Consider the following 21,160-nt stretch of genomic DNA (forward strand, 5'->3'; position numbering starts at 1 on the left):
ACAAAGATTTACCATTGGGATTACAGTACTCTAGAAGGTGACAGTCAAGTCCTGCCAACTTTCACAGATGGCCTTCTGGCTTAACCCACAGTTCTGCCCTATAAACTCCCCCAAGACAAGTTCTAGACCTGGGTTCTTCAATCTGCATAGAAGTAGTTTGCATTTAGTTTCTTGAGCTCATACTTTCTTTCTCTTGCATGCTAGTGTCAAAATGTACTTTCTTTGGTAAAACATGTTATCTGACTTTTACAATTTTATTTCAATGGCTGCACACAGTTGTATTCAATCACAGAATCAGTTCCAATATGGAACAGCTCACACTACATTTTCAGATATATTCCTGGCACTCTCTACGTATGGGTTTCACATTTACTGATTCAACCAACTGTGAGCTAAAATTATTTGGGGAAAAAAAAATGCATCTATGGGGCTGGAGAGAGAGCTCAGTGGTTAATACCACGTGCTGACTTTGTAGAGGATCCAAGTTCAGTTCCCAGCACCCGTGTTCAACTGTTCACAACTACCCATAACTCCAGCTCCAAAGGGATTTGACACCTCTGGCTTCCATGAAACCTTCACTTACATGTGTACACACACACACACACACACACACACACACACACACACACACACACACACAATTAGAAACAATAATAAATCTAAATTTTTTTAAAAATTTGCTTCTAGCCAGGTGTGGTGGCGCATGCCTTTAATCCCAGCATCCGGGGGGGGGCAGAGGCAGGCAGATCTCTATGAGTTCAAGGTCAGCCTGGTCTATATAGATATAGTGACTCCAGGACAGCTGGGGCTACAGAGAGACCCTGCCTCAAAAAGACCAAAAAATAAATTAAAAAAATAAAATAAAAATTTGCCCCTAGACCAGGGGTGGTGGTGCACACCTTTAGACCCAGCACTCGGGAGGTACAGGCAGGCAGATCTCTGTGAGATCAAGGCCAGCCTGGTCTACATAGTGAGTTCCAAGCCAGCTTGGGCTACAGGGAGACACTGTCTCAAAAGACCAAAAAAAAATTGCATTTATATTGATTTTTTTTTTTTTTTTTTGGTTTTTTTGAGACAGGGTCTCCCTGTAGCCCAAGCTGTCCTGGAACTCACCATGTAGACCAGGCTGGCCTCGCACTCACAGAGATCTGCCTGCCTCTGCCCCACAAGTTCTGGGATTAAAGGTGTGTGCCACACCTTTTTATTTTCTGTGTATGTACCAGCATATATGAGTGCACCTGTGTCGTGCATGCCTCAGAGGTCAGAAGAGGGCTTCGGATTCCCCTGGAACTGGAGTTAAGGACGGTTCATAGCCACCATGTGGGTGCTGGGAATCAAACCCAGGTCCTTTGCGAGAGCAGTCAGTGCCCTTAACTGCTGAGCTATCTCTCCAGCCCCATTATATTGAACTCTTAACAATACAGTACAACCATAAATTACATTGTAGCAGATATTTCAAGTGACCTAGAGATGATCTGAAATATGCAGATGGACTGCACAGGTTATATACAAACATTTTATACAAGGGCCATGAGCATCTATAGATTTTGGTATCTACAGGGTGTGAAGTTGGGGTGTCCTGGAACAAGTCCCCGTAGATATTAAGGGATTACTGATTTATAATACAACCAAGCATAATTTTCCTAAATTTCACTAGACTACTTTGAAGGCTGCAGTTGTTTTTGAAGTAGTTTATAATTTCAAAATGTGGTATATATTCCCCCATGGAATTTATCTTTTGGGGAAATAAAATGTTTGTCCTGACCTGGAGTGATGGCTCAACAGTTAAGAGCACTTGCTGCTCTTATACAGGACCCAAGTTCAGGTCCCAGTACCTATATCAGGTACCTCACAATTGCCTGTTAGCTCTAGTTCCAGGGGATCTGGTACCCTCTGGCTTCTGTGAGCATCTACATGTGTGTGGTGGGCATAAACTCATGCAGGCACATTTATATAGACATAAATAAAATAAATAAATCTTAGAAAAGTTAGTCCCATAAAGTATTATTCCTCAAAAAGCACAGCTGTAACACTCAGTGCACAGAATGCAGCTTAATCAGCATGAGGGATCTTAACTGTCAGCACCACAAGATCGTGAAGGACTGTGACAACCACCGCCAGTCCCTCTCAGCTGCTGTTGGGATGGGCCTATGAGAAGAAATAGCTATGTTATTTCAAAAAGGACCATGCTGCAGGGCCTGCCCCAGAGTGGAAGGGCACATCCCTGGGAAAAGGAGGACTAGGCTCAACAGCTGGGGCAAAGCTTCATGTTGGTCCAACCTTCCCAGAACTTTTTTTCATGACTGAGAGAAGCCACAGAACACAAGGGAGCCCTATGCCTTCCTGATTCTAAAAACACTCCCTCATCTAACCTTACAAAGTTCCACACCAGATGCAGAGTGTGCAGGAGCTGTGGGACCCAGACAGGCCTCCTGTCTTTCTAATCTAGAGTCTCACATAATCTGCAAGGCTGGAAATCAAATGGCCTCAGGACATATTTCTAGGTGGTCTTGAGGTCTTTTCTTTTAGAGTTGGTTTTATCCGAGAAAATGCCCACATTTCTGTATGTTAGTGGGACAGACTTGGAACTGACATAAGAACTGAGCCACAATGTTAAAAATCCTTGATTGCATCCAGCCACCCCACCACAGCCAACACCAAATACCTTTGGGTCATCAGCCTCAGGTTTTTCAGTCTCTGAATCGTCATCTTCCTACAAGACAAAGAATTTAGAGGATTAAACTTAAAAGAGTGGGCCTGAGGAGTCTTACATGCATAACCAGGGGTCGGAGCAAACAGCCTGTTACCCAGCTGGCGTCAACCCACCAAGAACCCCTTCTCTATCATATGATCCAGAACTAGAGAAAAAGAAGGGAAAAGGAGATGTCTGGGGGGAAAAAATCTATCAGCAGCTCAAAATCAACAAGTTACTCCAGAGTTGTCATGATCCACACCACTGCAAATTCCTAAGGTGAAAAAACACGAAAAAATAGAGAACCTGCACTAAGTTTCAAAAGCGTCAGACACGGCCACAGGATCAAAAAGGCATAGTCCATCAAAATATCAGTTATTTAAAACCAGGATTATGAACACTTTTACCCCCTCTTTGTCATTCATATCCACAAATACTTAGACTTCTCATCACACCGATCAACATCTAAGTACTACGACTCACATCTAAGTCCCAGCACCTCAAACAACTGGCATTTGCACTAACATGAACATAGGGAGTAGGCATCAAATCACTACATCAAGAGATCCAGGAAAGGGGGTACCAAAGGGCAACCCCCAGCTTTTCCTGATTTCTCACTGTATTGCCACTGGTCCATTGTTTTCAGCCCCAAATGAGGCCTGTCTGGGTCAAAGAACCATGGTAGTACTGCATTCTCCAACGTGGGCTCACCAGTCTACTGAACGTTAATTCAATAGAAGTCAAAAGCTCAGGAGTAGATGCGGAACCAGCTACCCTATTAGTTAAAATCCATGCCATTTCTATCACCTACAACACTCCATCCCGCTACCTGAAAGTCCAGGCATGACTGATTTTCCTCGCAAGCATTACTTTCCAAAAAGCTGTATTTTAACCCAAACATGACAGAGCAGTCCAGATGTTAACACAAATACTACCTAAGTGTGAACAAATTATATTTTGAGACAAGTGTCCTGTAAGGTACCAGGGAATTAAAGGCTTTAAATGCAATCTATACAATTTCCTCAGAAAGAAATCAATCAGCCAAATCAAAGATTGAGCTTGGCAGAACACAACCATAGCTCAAAATATCTATATTGGGGTTTGGTAAGATTATTTTACTAAATTATCATGGTTTAAATATGACAAAAAGTCAAAGAAAATATGGATCAATATTTAGAAACCACCTGCAAATATATTAAAGAAAACGGTTTTGGATATTAAGGCAATAAATACCTATTTAAGGAAAGTCAAAGAACGTAACAAAAGTTTTCTCTCTTTCATTTTTTTTTCTTGAGGCAGGGTCTCATGTAGTCCAAGCTGGTCCTGAACTCACTATGTAGCTGAGGATGAGCTTGAACTTCTGATCCTCTTGCCTCCACCTCCTGAGTAGTGGGATTACAAGCATGTGCCATGATGGGCCAGTATATATAATTGCTACTGGGGATCAAACCTAGGTCTTCATGCATGCTAGACAAACATACTACCACATGAGCCATATTCTCAGTCCATAAAAGTTCCCTAAGTTTACTCGACTCTGAATTATTATCACTAAAGGGTGGGGTGAAAGGCATGAAAAAAATCTCACAAAAGAACGTAAAATATAAAATACATTTTTGACGTGGCAGACCTCGCCTTCCTCTGCCATCTTGGCACCAGTGCAGGCCTGCTGGGAACAGGACTCCTAAAAGGCAAATATGTCTGGAAGGCCGTGGTACAAGGACGCTTTTGCTGGTGATAAGTAAGAACTCTGGAAACAAGGAGAGCATACAGCTCTTCTTAAAATTGAAGGTGTTTATGCTGAAGATGAAACCGAATTCTGCTTAGGTAAAAGATGTGCTTATGTGTACAAAGCAAAAAACAACAGTGACTCCTGGTAGCAAGCCAAACAAAATCATAGTAATCTAGGGAAAGGTAACCCAGGCCCATGCAAACAGTGGTATGGTTCTTGCCAAATTGCAAAGCAAATGTCCTGCAAAGGTTAAAGGTTACTGGACACAGAATCTGTGTGATGCTGTACCCCTCACAGATTTAAACTAATGGAAAGTAAATAAAGTGGATTTGCTCTCTTGTGAAAAAAAATTTCTGTGAAATGTTTTGCTTGTTTTTGCGTGATGGTATGGATTAATCTAAGGTACTTATGCATGCTAGGTAAGCATCATAGCTGTATCACTGAGCCACACCCCAGCCCTTATTTTTATTAATTTGTCTTAGTTGAGAAAGGAATCTTGCTATGTAGCCCAGCCTAGCTTTGAACTCTCAGACCTTCCCACTTTAGCACGCTGAAATGATAGGCATGGGCCACTGTGCCCAGCTAGAAGGCATTCTAATGCTAGCATTTACATATCAATGCATAACAAAAATTCCAAAATAAAAAATAAAATGTTTTATTTCAATGAAAATTGCTGCTAAATATCCAAATATGAGATTAGAATTAGAGTCAATATTCAAATTCAACTTGGTATGTCTTTGTGGTAAACAGCCTAAATTTCCTTGCTTTTCGTCCAAACTTTTTAAAATTCTGATTTGCACTCCTCAGGTGACTGCGTATCCTAAATCCTTCTTGTAGTTGGGTGTGGTGGTGCATGCCTTTAGTTCCAACACCTGGGAGACAGAGGCAGACGGATTTCTGTGAGTTCAAGGCCAGCCTGCTCTACATAATGAGTTCCAGACGCTGTCTCAAAAAGACCAAATCAATAAATAATCAAAGTGGATGATAACAAATGTTTTTCTTCCTTACTCTGTTAAAAAACTAAAGTTCTGAATAAGCCCCAAGATTAAAAATACTACAGAGCTGATTACAGATATAAATGGCAGACCAATTAGGATGAAGACACCATTACAAATGTTGATAAACTATTTAAATATGGAGAACCAATATAAAACACCCATTGACATATGGGTTACACATAATAGCCCACCAAGCTGCGCATGGTGTCTCATGCTTATAATCCCAGTTCTTGGGAGGCTGAAGCAGGAGGATCAGGAGTTTAAGGCTAGCCTTGGGCTACACAGCGAGTTTGAGACCAGCCTGGGCTTCATGAGACCTTATCTCAACAAACATACAAATCCCAATTCAATTCAAAAGTTAATACAATACAGAACAGGTAAAAAACAAATTTAATTTTTAAACACAGTTACTGCTACCTAACCAGTTCAATTTTTTCTTCTTTTCATGGTGCTGAGGATCAAACACTTGCACACGCTAAACAAAGCAATCTTGCACGAGCAACATCCCCAACTCCTATATGAACTGACACCAAACAAAAAGGACAAAGGGATGAAGTTAACCATGAAATGGAATACTGTTGTCACACCCAGTTTGGACAGTTCTGAAATGATCCTCTGGGCAGCTCTGGATTTGGGAGATTTACCTACCGACTGTTTGCTGTTCTCATCGTCGTCTTCTTCATAACCATCTTCATCACCCCCTAGACGAGAAAAGTCATCCTCTCCATAGGCATCAGATACCAATCCACCTTTTTCTTCTGAAACCAGGGTTGGGGGTAGAGATCAGGAGACGGTGGGAGAATGGAGAAAAAAAAGGCAAAATTTTTCCTGAAAATTCAATTACCAAGATTATTTCTGAAGATAAAAGGGGAATCTAATCCTCAGATAAGTGACTACAGGCCCCAGATTCTGGACTTAGGAAGACCAAATTAAGATGGGTTGGGGGAGATGGGGGCTGGAGAGATGGGTTAGAGGTCAAGAGCATGTACTACTTTTTGTTTTTTGTCTTTTTGAAGCAGGGTCTCCCTGTCTCCCTGTAGCCCCAGCTGTCCTGGAACTCACTATGTAGACCAGGCTGGCCTTGAACTCACAGAGATCTGCCTGCCTCTGCCTCCCAAGTGCTGGGACTACAGGCCTGTGCCACCACACCTGGCTCACGTACTGCTTTAGTAGAGGACCTAAGTTCAGTTTTCACACCCACATCAGGCAGCTCACAACTACCTGTAACTCCAGCTTCTGGAGATCCCCCTCAGGTCTCCACAGGTACCTGCACTAGCTCATACATTCACATCCCACCCCAACATACACACATAATTTATATATATGTATATATATATATATTCATATATATATATATGAATGATAGGGAAGAAAATCAAACACTAACTTCTGCTAAATTCTGTTTCTAATTTTTCTAGTCCAGGCTGAAGACATCACTCAGAAGCACTTTCCTAGCATGTGTTTGATTCCCAACACCAGGTGGGAGGAGGAGCAAACCTACATGCTGTCAGTCCACCTGTTGTGCAGGTGGAAGTCTTTCTCTCTTTGAAGCAGATCAACAGGTTTCTTAAACTTTTTTTTGAGATGTCTCCCTATGTAGCCCTGGTTGGCCTTGAACTCACAGATATCCACCTGCCTCTGTCTCCTGAGTGCTGGGATTAGAGGCACGCACAACCACACGGACTAAACTTATTTTTTGACACATAGACATCTCTACCTTTTTTCACAGGCAACTGTGAATTTGTCTTCTCTTCACAAGACAGGTTGCCTTCCTCATTTCTGTACAGCCCCTCCCACTTTTCAAACCAGGAAACCAAAAATCGGGTATGTTAGGTAACTTGATTTCTCTATTCCTCCTAAGAAATCTGTTCCCACTGGGGTTTTCAGCGGGAAGGGCAACACAATTACTAATTTAAAAACTCACAAAGTAGCCGTGTTCAGTGGCCCACATCTTAATCCCCAGCACTCAGGAGGCAGCAACCTGGAATATCTTTTCCCCATCATCCATCCTCTGCCATGCAGGATGCCTGGCAGAGAGGTTCACAGTAAGGAAGGGGAATCAGGGGATCATTTTTACAAGAGTCTCTACTTGCCTAACCTGGGGCTGCTCTTTGGGGTTCCAGGATTCGGTACACCGGGCACAATGAGCATCTCTTTCCCTCTCACCCCGCTAGAGAAGCAGCATTTTGAACCAGAAGAGACACTCGATCCCTCCCTTACAGCACGGTACTCACCAGCCGCGCTGTTTACAGCGTCGACTCCAGCCTCGCCATCAGATTCAGGCTCTGAATCTTCCGCATAGACCGCAAGAGACGACAAAACATTCTTCTTCCCCGCCATTTTACTCCCATGGGCCGGTGCGGCTCAGGCCTATGACTCACAAGTCCACTTCCGGTTGGAAACCCAACTTCTTGATCCCAGGAGACCTCGCACCAGAACGAAGACCAATCAAAATAGCCGTTTCTCGGACTGACCCGCCTCCTTAACGTCATTAGCACGCGACGGATGTAAAGCTATCCGGCTTGTACTTAGCCGTTCGGATTCTGAGTGGGACGTGGTGGCTCGGCTTCTCTGAGAAGCTGCTGAGCCAGCCGACACTGGCGGCCGCGAGAGTCTGGGAGACCCACGGGCGGTCCTACTTGGCGCGAAGCAAGGGAGCCTTCGACTGATGAAGGGCAAAAACTTTTGACTCCGGGGCTCAAAGCGAGGGGGCAGGGGGTCAGGCTCCTGGAGGGAAGAATGGTCGTCAAGCCTGCTCTTCTAGAACGAGGAGTGGACGGTGGATCCTAGAGAGAGAGAGAAAAAAAAATCTGCGTTCTCCGAACGATTCGGAAGGCTGTTTATTTTTATTTTTGGTCTTCATCCAATTTCTGGCTCTGCCTTACTGTGGCCTCGGACAATTCAGTATTTACATTAAGAGTAAAAGTAATGTTTATTACCCAGGAATATATGACTTAAGCAGTTTAAGCTGCAGTTTCACTACTTGAAAATACTATATTAGATGTAACTATATTATGCTGCCAGAAGAAACATAAGCTATATTTTTAAAGTGGAACAGACGGTTTTCCTGACAGCCATTGACCACCTTTGCCTTACTTTTTGGCTATTTTTCGCTAAGATGAGTACCCACCCTTCCTCCACTCCGGTTGACCCTGAGCGGCGAGTCCGGATCATATTGAAGAAGGTCTTTGGGTTTGATTCTTTTAAGACGCCGTTACAGGAGAGTGCGACCATGGCTGTAGTGAAAGGTAACATTATCAAGCTACCTGCCTTTGCATATCTCCTGGTTGTACCATAGCACCGCAGCAGATCGCCCTCCTTTTGACTCTTCCTACCTTCTCACCCTTGATTCATATCTAGTTTGGAAATCTTACTTATTTATTTGAGACAGGGTTTCCTTGTGGCCTCATCTGGCCTGGTGCTCACTATGTGGACCAGACTGACCTTAAACCCACAGAGAATCGCCTGCCTCAGCTTCCCGAGTGCTGGGATTAAAGGCGTGCGCCACCACGCCCGGCTCTAGTTTGGAAATTTTTCAGACTTATCAACCACAGCTAGCAGCAGCTGTTGGGTTTGTTTTGTTTTGTTTTTGTTTGTTTGGTTTTTGGATTTTTTGTTTTTGTTTTTTGTTTGTTTTTAGACAAGGTCTCCCTGTAGCCTCAACTGGGCTGGCCTCCATCTCAGATAGGCAAGCTCCACAGGTGTGGTCTACCGTGCTGGACCACAAAACTTGCAGTTTTTCTTTTTCTTTTTTTTTAATCTTTTTGAGACAGGGTCTCCCTGTAGCCCCAGCTGGCCTGGAACTCACTTTGTAGACCAGGGTGGCTTCGATCTCACCAGAGCTCCGCCTCCCTCTGCCTCCTGAGTGCTGGGATTACAGGCTTGCGCCACCATGCCCTGCTAAAACTTGCAGTTTTAATGACAGAACCTCATTTTAGGCCTACAGGTTGTCTTTGAAGTTTGTTCTTAGACAAACTTTGTTTGTCTTTGTGTGTAGACAATAGTAAGAGTGGCAGTTGTCATTGACTTCCAGGTAATTCTCTTACTGAAGACTGAGTACCTTGGGCCTCAGAGAGGAAAGGAATAATGATACTGTAAACTGGTGACATGATGACTAGTGGAGGTCATCTAGAGGAGGGGAGCAGCAGTGTCATATTCATGATAGGTTTATTAAAAGGACTTCTGAGTGATGTCTTTGGGTCTTTGGACACAGATGTGCCAAATAACCTAGCAATATTCTGCCTTAATGGCTGTTTAGTTCAATCACCATAGCTCAGCTGACCCAACAGGATATTTATCCTTGCTTTTTGATTTTCTCCCCCCTCCCCAACACCTTGCTTTCTTTTTAAAAATTGTTTTTCATGGGGGTGGAGAGATGGCTCAGTTGTTAAGAGCACTGACTGCTCTTGCAGAGGACCTGGGTTGGATTCCCAGCACCCACATGGTGGCTAACAACTGTTTGAAACTCCAGTTCCAGGGGATCCAACACCCTGTCAGACCCCCATGGGCACTGCATGACATGGGTGCACATGCAGGCTATTCACTCATAGACATAAAATAAAAATAGTAAAAAAAAATTTTTTTTGGTCTTTTTTGAGACAGGGTCTTCCTGTAGCCCCAGCTGGAACTTGCTATGTAGACCAGGCTGGCCTTGAACTCACAGAGATCCGCCTGCCTCTGCCTCCTGAGTTCTGGGATTAAAGGTGTGCACCACCACGCCTGGCTAATAAAATATTTTTTAAAAATTGTTTTTTGGGCTGGAGAGATGGCTTAGTGGTTAAGAACACTGGTTGTTCTTGCAGAAGACGGGGGTTCGAATCTCAACACCCACATGACAGCTAACCACCGTCTGTAACTCCAGTTACAGGGGATCCAACGGCCTCTTCTGCCCTCCTTGGGCATTGCACGACACCCGTGCACTTACCTGCATGCAGGCAATACACTCATACACGTAAAATAAATAAATGCATATTTTTTTAAAAAATTGTTTTTCTTTTTTTTTTTGTCTTTTTGAGGCAGGGTCTCCCAGTAGCCCCAGCTGTCCTGGAACTCACTATGTAGACCAGGCTGGCCGTGAATTCACAGAGATCCACCTGCCTCTGCCTGGGACTAAAGGTGTGCGCCACCACGCCTGGCCAAAAAATTGTTTTTCATACTGGGCATGGTGGTGCACACCTGTAGTCCCAACACTTGGGAGGCAGAGGTAGGCGGATTTCTGTGAGTTCAAGGCCTGGTCTGCCTAGTGAGTTCCAGGCCAGCTGGGGCTACAGGGAGACCGTTTCAAATGCCGCCCCCCAAAAAGTTTTTCATTACTTTTGTTTTTAGTACCATTACTAGAAACAGTTTGTACACAAGTCTGAATCTTCTAGGATCCCTGCCCTTTACATAGAAAGGATGTGAAAAGGAATTATAACATCATACTGAGACATTTCCATATGCCAGACACTACTAGATGTTTTTCCTACATTTTCATTTGATTTTCAACAGCCAGGGCTGGACTTGGTGATGCAGGCCTATAAGGCAGGAAGATCAAGCAAGTTCAAATCCAACCTGGTCCACATAGCAAGTCCCCTTCTAATGTATTTATTTTTATTTTATGCATATGAGTGTTTTGCCTGCATGTATGTAAGTGCACCCATGTCATTCACTTCCCTTGCAAACCAGAAGAGGGTGTTGGATCCACTGGAACTGGAGTTAGGACAGTTGTTAGCCAATATGTAAATGCTGGGAACCAAACCAAGGTCCTTTGCAAGAGCAGCTGGAGCCATCTCTCCAACCCCCATGAAAAACAAGTTTAAAAAAGAAAGCAAGGTGTGGGGCAGGGGGTAGAAAGTCAAAAAGCAAGGATAAGTATCCTGTCTTGGGGATAGGCCCCTTCTAAAGGAAAGAAAATGTTTTCAATAATCTTAATGAAAAGGCAGGATGCATTGAAATGTTATCTTCTATTTTTGCAGGGGACAAGGATGTCTTTGTATGCATGCCCACAGGGGCAGGAAAATCCCTTTGCTATCAGCTCCCTGCCCTATTGGCCAAAGGAATCACCATTGTAGTCTCTCCTCTTATTGCCTTGATCCAGGTGAGGCTTGGGGGTGAACATAACCTAAAGCATCATGAGGGAAGGAATTAAGTTTTCATCCAAATATATATGGCGTGTTTAGCATATTCCCTCCCATACCCCCCCCGCCTCCTCCTTCCTCTCCTTCCTCCTGTTAGTCCCCTCTGTCCCTTTACACAATTACACTGCTACTTTCATGTCATATATGGTTTAAAAAAAAAAATTTTTTTTTTTTTTTGAGACAGGATCTCACTGTGTAGCTCTGACTGGCCTGGAACTCAGTGTAAACCAAACTGGCTTCAACCTCAGAGATCCTCCTGCCTCTGCATCCTGAGTGCGGGGATTAAAAGTGTATACCAGTGGGGGCTGGAGAGATGGCTCAGTGGTTAAGAACACTGGTGGTTCTTGCAAAAGACCCGGGTTTGAATCCCAGCACCCACATGGCAGCTAACAGCTGTCCGTAACTCCAGTTCCAGGGGATCTGACAGTCTCCTCTACTCTCTGCAGGCATTGCACGACACGGGTGCACTACATGCAGGCAATACACACATACACATAAAATAAAAATAATAAATGAAATATATTTTTTTAAATTGTGTACCAGCATTCCTAAGCTCATATATGCTTTTTAAGAAACATTTTTATTACGTTATTTATTTTGTGTTGGATGTACATGTGACATAGTGCACATGTGGAGGTCAGAGGATAACTTGCAGGAGTCACACACATGCTGTTTTCTTCTGCCATGTGGATCCTGGGGATCAAACTTAGGTTGTCCTGGTTAGACACTGGCACCTTTACCTGCTGAACCATCCCTCTGGCTTTTCTTCTTTTAAAGATTTGTATATTTTTATGTATGTGTATGTATACTGCCTACGTGACTGCATGTATACCAGGTGCGTGTAGTTACTGAGGAGGCCAAAAGAAGGTATTAGGTACTGGAGTTAAAGGCAGTTGTGAGCTGCCTGGTGTGGATTTTGGGAACTGAACCCAGGTCCTCTGGAAGAACAATATGTGCTCTTAACCACTGAGCCATTTCTCCAGCCCCTCGCCAGTTCTTGTTTTCTTTTTTTTTTTTTCATTGCGCCTAGGCTGACTTTAAACGTTCATTCCTGCCACCTTAACCTCGGAGTTGCTGGAATTGTAGGTATATGCCACCAGGCCCAGCTTGAGAAGGGTTTTGTTTGGGTTGTTGTTTTGTTTTTGACAGGGTCTCCATGTAGCCCCAGCCAACCTGAAACTCATTATGTAGACTAAGCTGGCCTTGATCTCTGTGAGATCTGCCTGCTTTTGCCTCCTGAGTGCCAGAATTAAAGGTGTGCACCACCAGCTCTGATAAGAAGGGTTTTTATAGTAGAATTTTTACTTATTTGGTCTTTGCCTCTTACTTTTTCTGATTTGCCTATATCACTATTTGTATTGAGTTTCTCAGTTGCCCAAATATAGGGTTCTCCACTGGTGCATATCACTGTGGTGAGTCATAAATGGGTCTTATGTTTTGATGGCCTGATGTCCCTTACTTTCCTCTGTTCTTTATTTTCCAGTAGAGTATGGAGCCATGTCTGTACGTGTATATACTCACTCTCGTGTACTAATGACATAGGTTAGAAGATGCAGATGACTGGATAGCTAAATTGATATGGGGCGTGTCATGTCATACTTTTATTGTGGCACAGGTGTGGGTATGTGCAACAGAAAAAATAGAGAAAAGTCCATTGAAATCTTGTTAACATCTGCTTTGCAGATGTTCTGACTATATTTAGTACCTGCAGATGGCTGATAGAATTGAGGAAGCATAGCCATGTGGTTAAAGAGCCATCCACCATAAGAAAGGTGGAGAACAACAGTAATACTTAATGAAGGTTCGCTAGATCACAGGTTTTGTGCTAAGTGCTTTCTTCATTTCCTCTCTCTTCCTCCCTCCCTCCTTTCCTTCTTCTCTTTTGTGAGATAGGGTCTCCTGAGTCTTTTGAGGCAGGGTCTCATGTTGCCCAGGCTGGCCTTAAACTCCTGATCCTCTTGCTTCCATTTCCTAAGTACTGAGAGTACAGACATATACTATCATGCCTGGCTTTCATCTCACCTTTGAGGAGTAGCTTCATTTAATTCCTGCCATAATCCTATTAGGTAGTTAATGTGGTCAGGGTGGGGGTCATTGTGGTGAATGAGAATGAGCTGAATCTCAGGGGTTATGAAACAATCAGAAAGCATGTGACAATTATGTGAGCCTAGTTTAGATCCAGTTCTTTCTGACTCAGAGCCTGTCCTCCCAACCACTTCATTTTCCATACTTGTGGGCAGAGAGAAGACATTGGAGGATGGGAGGAAGATGTTTTAGGACTGAGAAATCCCCCAGGGATTTACAGTGGTGCTCACTGCCAGGTAATGAGGGCTAATTATACCTCACCCTGGGCTTTTTTCTGTGCTCAGGACCAGGTAGATCACTTGTTGGCCTTGAAGGTACGAGTTAGTTCTCTGAACTCGAAGCTCTCAGTGCAGGAGAGAAAAGAGCTGCTCTCTGACCTGGAGCAAGAAAAACCTCGGACCAAGCTTTTGTACATCACCCCGGAGATGGCAGCTTCAGCCTCCTTCCAGCCCACTCTGAATTCCCTGGTGTCCCGCCACCTGCTCTCCTACTTGGTGGTGGATGAAGCTCATTGTGTTTCCCAGTGGGGCCATGACTTCCGACCTGACTATTTGCGTTTGGGTGCCCTGCGTTCCCGCCTGGCACATGCCCCTTGTGTGGCTCTGACTGCCACAGCTATCCCACAGGTCCAAGAGGATGTGTTTGCTGCCCTACACCTGAAGCAACCAGTGGCCTCTTTCAAGACTCCCTGCTTCCGGGCCAACCTCTTCTATGATGTGCAGTTCAAGGAACTGATTCCTGATCTCTATGGGAATCTGAGGGACTTCTGCCTTAAGGCTCTTGGACAGAAGGCTGATAAAGGGGTGAGATCCTGGGGTTGGGGGAGCCAAAGTGCTCTCTGCAGCACAGAAATGGACGTGGGTTTTCAAAGCCCTCTGATTTCCTACTTATTTTAGCTAGTCTCCTTAAAACTTGTGTACAAAGGGAGTTGTCCCTTTTTTTAAATTTAGCATGTCCCTCCTTACTGGGATTCTCTGGTCCTGGATCCTACTGTGGGGAGGCAAGCATGCAATCTTTGTATGTATGTCCTTGCCTGCACAAGAGACAGGATTAGAAAAGTTGAATTTTTAGCTGCTTTGGCCCTGTTTCTTAAAAACAATGATCATAGGCTTTATGCCAAGTACTTTATATACATTCACTTTTTTCTCTTTTTTTGGAGTTTTGAAGCAGGGTTTCATGTAACCCATTCTGGCCTTAAACTTAACAGGTAGCTAAGGCTGGCCTCAAATTCCTGATCCTCTTTGCTTTCACCTTCAAAGTACTGAGATTACAGGCATATAGTACCGTGCCTGGCTTTCATCTCACCTAAAGTTCCATTTAATTCTTACCGTAATCCTATTAGGTAGTTACTGTGGTGGGGATGGTTGCTGGCTATCCTGCCTCAGAGAAGAATGGGACATTGGCAAGAGAAAGCTCGAAGCTTTTAAAGCAACCTGCACTGCAGTGAGTGGGCTGTTCTTCCCCTGATTGTCTTCCCATCTCTCTCTGCTCAGTTATCTGGCTGCGGCATTGTGTACTGCAGGACTAGAGAGTCTTGTGAACAGCTGGCCATAGAGCTCAGCAGCAGGGGTGTGAATGCCAAGGCTTACCATGCAGGTAAGAGGTGTCCAGACCATGCGGTTTTCTTCACTTTTTCTTGCTTCTGAGCATGTCATTTGCTTCTTAAAGATTCTGAATATCAGCTTGTCTTATCTGTCTTGATACATATGCATATGGTGCTAAAGTGATTCACTTAAATCCACCAAAGGAAGTCTAGACATGGATGAGGTCTAAAATAGGGGTTGTGAGTCCTGAATTCTTTCTCCTACCCTGTGCCCACCCAGCAGCAAGAGATGAGTTTTATAGGCACAAGTATTATAAAAAGTCAAATTGAAGCCGGGTGTGGTGGTGCACGCCTTTAGTCCCAGCACTCAGGAGGCAGAGGCAGGCAGATCTCTATGAGTTCAAGGCCAGCCTGGTCTACATAGTTCCAGGACAACTGGGGCTACAGGGAGACCCTGTCTCAAAAAGACACCCCCCAAAAAGTCAAGTTGAAGGAGCACATTCTTTGGAAGCCAATGAACTTGAGTTTTAATCTTGGCTCTCACATTTACTAAGTCCTCTGTGCCACTCATGGGCTAAGGTCTTTATTAGTCGAGGTTCCATGAGATAGGAAATGATGGATTCAGGGTACATACATACAAGCACTGCCTGCTTGCCTCCCACAGTAGGATCCAGGACCAGAGAATCCCAGTAAAGAGGGAAATGCCAAGTTTTTTTAAAAAGGGGATAACTAACTCCCTTTGTACACAAGTTTTAAGGAGGCTAGCTACGATAACTAGGAAATCAGAGGGTTTTGAAAACCCACTTCCATTTCTGTGCTGCAGAGGGCTCTTTGTTCTCCCAACCTTAGAACCCCATAGTAATTACGTAATAGGATTAAGTGCCAATAGGACAGCCAGCAGCTGCCCCCACCATAGTTACTGCCTAAGGTAAAGTGTCCAGGACAGTGTCAAACCCAAGATAAACCCCTGAGGTAAACCCATGGGAAATTGAGTTTTCTTGACCACCTTTCCCTCTTTTCCAGGGCTGAAGGCTTCTGATAGAACACAGGTGCAGAATGAGTGGATGGAGGAGAAAGTTCCTGTAATTGTCGCAACCATCAGTTTTGGGATGGGAGTGGACAAAGCAAATGTCCGGTGAGCTCTGGTTCTTACCTTACAATACCAGTTGGGGCTTGGCTCATGGTGAATTGCCTAGTGCTCTGGTTCTTGCTTTACATTCCCAGTTGAGGCTTGGCTTATGGAGAATTACTTAGTGTTCTGTACAGAGTCCCAAGTCCATATAATCTGCCTAGTGCCACAGAGGAGGGCGGCTGCAGGAGAGTCCCTAGTACACACACAAATGAGTTTCTGAGGGGCCTGTTCCCAGGCGACTTCACAGCATGGTTCTTCATTCCCAGGAAGGCTGACAGCATGCAGGCTTTCAGGTTTTTTTGTTAAAGGAGTCTAGTTCCCTCCCATCTTTCAGGTAAACCTGCGAGGGAGCTGGAATGAAATAACTGAGCTGTTTGCTGTGGGAAGTCAAAGGCAACTGACATCCTTTGTTTCTACTTAAAATCTTAAAGAGTTGAGGTTCTTGGCCGGGTGTGGTGGTGCAACGCCTTAGATGGATTTCTGTGAGTTTGAGGCCAGCCTGGTCTACATAGTGAATTCCAGGTCAGCTGGAGCTAAGGAGACCCTGTCTCAAAAAGACCAAAAAAAAAAAAGAGTTGGGGGGTTCATTCTAGCTACCTAGCCTCACTCTGGCAACTCTGGGGAATTTTTTTTTAACCTTCAGCCATGGTCTGACTTTGGGAAAACTTTTGGATTACTGCCTGAGCCCTTTGCCATAATACCAATAATAATGCTTTGTATGATTTTCAGAGTACTTCTGTATATTCAGCCATGGTGAGCCTCTTAAAGTCACTGGGTAGGAATTAGTCTTTCTACTGCATTCGGGAAAACACAGATTATAGAAACAAGAGTTTAGCCCTGGGCTGCCATGGCATGTTAGGAGTCAACTTTAAAGTCACACTATTAGCCTCAAATACTAGCTCTGCTGCTCCTTCACTGGGTGTTGTACAAATTCACCTTCTGATGTCCTTTATCATCTCTAGAATAGGCTAATTCACATGATGGTAAGTAACAATTAAATGAGACAAATATATTAACTTGCACACAGTAGGTATTTAATAAATATTATCTCTTTCTCCCTTCAAAAGAGGTGTAGAAAGACAAAGTCATGCTGCTCTTAAGTGGCAGAGCCTAATCTTATTTTTTATTTTTATTTATTTGTGTGTGTGTGTGTGTGTGTGTGTGTGTGTGTGTGTCTGCAATGTGTACAGGGACTAGAGGCATTGGATCCCCTTAGAGCTGGAGTTACAGGTGGTTGTGAGCCACTTGATATGGGTGCTGGGAACTGAACTCAGGTCCTGAAAGAGCAGTACACACCCAGCTGCTGAGCCATCTCTCCAGCTCCTTCTATCATTTTTAAAAAGTATTTTATTTTGTTATTTTATGTGTATGAGTATTTTGCCTGCATGTATGTAAATGCACCCATGTTGTATTATGCCTGTGGAGGCCAGAAGAGTTATGTCAGATCCCCTGGAACTAGACTTTCAGGCAGTTGTGATATGGGTACTGGAAATGAATTCAAGTCCTGGAAAAACAATACACACTCAACTGCTGAGCCATCTGTCCAGCCCCTTTTAATTTTTAATTGTGTGTATGTATACATGTATGTCTGTGTGTGGATTTGTGCATTTGTGTGCAGTGCCCACTGAGGCCAGAAGAGAGTGTTGGATCCTCTAGAGCTGGAATTACAGGTGATTGTGAGCCACCCCATTTGTGCTGGGAATCAAACCTGGGTCCTCTGCAAGGACAGTATATGCTTTTAGCTGCCAAGCTATCTCTCCAGGGCCCTAAATCTTTTTTTTTTTTAAGTCTAGTATTTATTCTGCCTCTGGCTACAAGCATCTTGAGTTCACCATATGTGCTAGAATTTCCCTCCTTAACTCCTGCTATGACCTCTAAGCTGGCCAGCTCCATGGTAGAAAGGCCTTCTGATGGGTCACAGGTGTCTTGCCTGGCTTACTCTTACTTACTCTGGGATCTCTCTGCCTGCCTGTGTTAGCTTCCCTGCACATGGCCACTATGAAGAAAGCCCTTCTCTTCTGACAGGATGATTCCTCCATGGAGCACTCAGCTCTTCCACCACATCATATGTCCTTTTGGATTCCACAGGTTTGTTGCCCATTGGAATATTGCCAAGTCAATGGCTGGCTACTACCAGGAGTCTGGACGGGCTGGCAGGGATGGGAAGCCTTCATGGTGCCGTTTGTATTACTCTAGGAATGACCGGGACCAAGTCAGCTTCCTGATCAGAAAGGAAATAGCAAAACTCCAGGTAAGTCCTGGGCAGAGGAAGCTTTTACTGTCTGAACCCACCTCTCCAATTTCATGCGGCTTATTACTGAGCCTACATAGAGCTTTTGTAAGCTAGAAGAGTCAGGCCTGGCCTGGAAAATGTAGCCAGGAGGAAATGGTGTGTAGAGTAAGTAGGATGGCTGGGGACAAACTGTCTTTTGTATATATGCTATTTTATGTAGTTGGGATTTTTTTTTTTTTTAAATTTATTATTAGACTGGTTTTGAGCTCAGAGAGATCTATCTGCCTCTGCCCCCTCAAGTACTAGGATTAAAGGCTACTACATCCAGCTCAAGATAGTTCTAGCCTTGTTTTAGTGAGCTTTGTTATGTAAAGATTTTCCCAAGGTTTTGTTTTTTTTTGTTTTTTGTTTTTTTTGGTCTTTTTGCGACAGGGTCTCCCTGTAGCCCAGTTGTCCTAGAACTCACTATGTAGACCAGGCTGGCCTTGAACTCACAGAGATCCACCTGCCTCTGCCTCCCGAATGCTGGGATTAAAGGCATGAGCCACCACGCCCAGCCTATTTGTTTTTAAGGCAGAGTCTCCCTGTTGTCCCAGCTTACCTGGCTCATTATATAGCCTTGATCTCACTGCCTCTGCCTCTCTAGTGCTGGAAATAAAAGCATGTACCACCATGCCTGGCTTTTTATGAGTTATATTGGGAGCGAGGGGGAACAGGGACAGCACAGCTTATGTGTGGTGGTCAGAGGACAACTTGAAGGAGTCAGTTCTCCAATAGTAAGTGTCTTTACCTGTCAAGCCATTTTGTGAGCCCCTATCTCACGATTTTTTTTTTTTGAGACAGCTACTTGTAGCCCCAGCTGGCCTAGAACTCACAATGTAGACCAGGCTGGCTTCAAACTCACAAAGATCCACCTACCTCTGCCTCCCAAATGCTGGGATTTTTAAAGGCTTGCACCACCACACCTGGCTATATCTCAAGATTTTTAAAAGCAAAAAACAGTTGGGCATGGTGTTGAACACCTGTAATCTAGCACTCAAGAGTCAGAAGGAGAGAGATTGAGGGTTTGAGGCTAACCTAGCTACATGGTGAGTTCCAGGTCAACCTAGGCTGTATAGTAAGACCTTGTCTCAGAAAACAAAGGGAGTTGGGCTGGTGAGATGGGTCAGTGGTTAAAAGCACGGACTGCTCTTGCAGAAGACCTCTGCTTGACACGGGTGCACTTACACACATGCAGGCAATACACTCATACACATAAAATAAAAATATTAAAAAAAACAGAGCTGGGCATGGTGGCGCATGCCTTTAATCCCAGTACTCGGGAGGCAGAGGCTGGCAGATCTCTGTGAGTTCAAGGCCAGCCTGGTCTACATAGTGAGTTCCAGGACAGCTGGGGCTACAGGGAGATTGTCTCAAAAAGACAAAAAATTTAAAAAAACAAAGGGGGTACATGGTGGTGCCCACCTTTAATCCCTGGACTTGGGAGGCAGAGGCAGGTCTACCTCTGTAAGATTGAGGCCAGCCTAGTCTCCATAGTGAGTTCCAAGCCAGTTGTATTTACAGGGAGATCCTGTCTCAAAAAGACCCCCCAAAAGAAACAAAACAACACAAAAACAAAGGGGGTGGCTAGAGATGGCCCAGCAGTTAAGAGTACTGGCTGTTCTTACAGAGGACCTGGGTTCAATTCCCAACATTCACATCAGATCCGGGGGATCTCATACCCTCTTCTGACCTCCACAGGTATCGTGTGATATGGGTATGCTTACATACATGCACATAAATACACTCATACATATAAAAAAACAAAAACAAACCAAAGTGGGGGCTAGAGAGGTGGTTAAGAACTCTGACTGCTCTTGCAGAGGACCAAGGATTGGTTCCCAGTACCCACATGGTGGCTAATAACCGTCTATATTCCAGGATTTACATACTTGCATGCAAAACACTCATACATATAAAATAAGAGTAAATAAATTTGTTTTGTTTTGTTTTGTTTTTTGATGTTTTTGAAGCAGGGTCTCCCTGTAGCCCCAGCTGACCTGGAACTCTCTATGTAGACCACAGGGATCTACCTGCCTCTGCCTCCCAAGTGCTGGGATTAAAGGCATGTGCCACCACTCCCAGTAAGAGTAAATAAATTTTTAAAAATGTAAAACTAGGGGCTGGAGAGATGGCTCAGTCAGTGGTTAAGAGCACTGACTGCTCTTGCAGAGGACCTGGGTCCTTAACTCCAGTTCCAGAGGAATCTGAAACCCTCTTCTGATTTCCACAACATTGCACGACATGGGTGCACTCACATACATGCAGCCAATACACTCATATACATAAAATAAAAATAATAAATAAAATATTTTTTTTATAAAAGTAAAGCTTACTAACACAAAGCTATCTGTTATTTTGTCTTTTTTTTTTCCCGGAACTAATGACCAAACCCAGGGCTTTGAGCTTGCTAGGCAAGCACTCTACCACTGAGCTAAATCTCTAACCCCACACAGAGCTATCTGTAATCCCAGCACTTGAGAGACAGAAGCAGGAGGTTCAGTTTAAGGGGAGCATCTACTACATGATCTTAACCAAAACAAAACTTACTAATGCAGTGTAATTAGAACTTAGTAAGCCAGCTATGTAATCC

General features: G+C 44.1%; 2 protein-coding genes across 9 annotated transcripts in view; one reads left to right on the top strand and one right to left on the bottom strand.

The window, feature by feature from the left end:
- Sap30bp (SAP30 binding protein) overlaps positions 1-7,798 on the bottom strand; it is a 40,199-nt gene extending 32,401 nt beyond the window's left edge. The window contains exons 1-3 of one of the 2 annotated variants that reach the window (XM_008831388.2): positions 7,654-7,798; positions 6,068-6,177; positions 2,666-2,713 (exon numbers count right to left, since the gene is read on the bottom strand). In XM_008831388.2, coding sequence (XP_008829610.1) covers positions 2,666-2,713; positions 6,068-6,177; positions 7,654-7,759 — 264 coding nt within the window. In that variant the 5' untranslated portion in view covers positions 7,760-7,798. The remainder of the gene's footprint in view (positions 1-2,665; positions 2,714-6,067; positions 6,178-7,653) is intronic. The other variant, XM_008831389.3, reaches the window with a different exon arrangement.
- A 134-nt stretch (positions 7,799-7,932) lies between these two features.
- Recql5 (RecQ like helicase 5) overlaps positions 7,933-21,160 on the top strand; it is a 42,127-nt gene continuing 28,899 nt past the window's right edge. For 5 of the 7 annotated variants that reach the window (XR_003849271.1, XM_008831394.3, XM_029562696.1 and 2 more), the window contains exons 1-6: positions 7,933-8,667; positions 11,374-11,495; positions 13,905-14,423; positions 15,114-15,216; positions 16,187-16,298; positions 18,384-18,546. Coding sequence is in view for 6 of the 7 variants with exons in the window: in XM_008831394.3 (XP_008829616.1) it covers positions 8,538-8,667; positions 11,374-11,495; positions 13,905-14,423; positions 15,114-15,216; positions 16,187-16,298; positions 18,384-18,546 (1,149 nt within the window). In the remaining variant the exon portion in view is untranslated. The remainder of the gene's footprint in view (positions 8,668-11,373; positions 11,496-13,904; positions 14,424-15,113; positions 15,217-16,186; positions 16,299-18,383; positions 18,547-21,160) is intronic. The other 2 variants (XM_008831395.3, XM_008831396.3) reach the window with 2 other exon arrangements.

The sequence above is a fragment of the Nannospalax galili genome, unplaced genomic scaffold (genome assembly GCF_000622305.1).
Source record: "Nannospalax galili isolate Female #2095 unplaced genomic scaffold, S.galili_v1.0 scaffold634, whole genome shotgun sequence".
In the NCBI taxonomy this organism is placed as follows: domain Eukaryota; kingdom Metazoa; phylum Chordata; class Mammalia; order Rodentia; family Spalacidae; genus Nannospalax; species Nannospalax galili.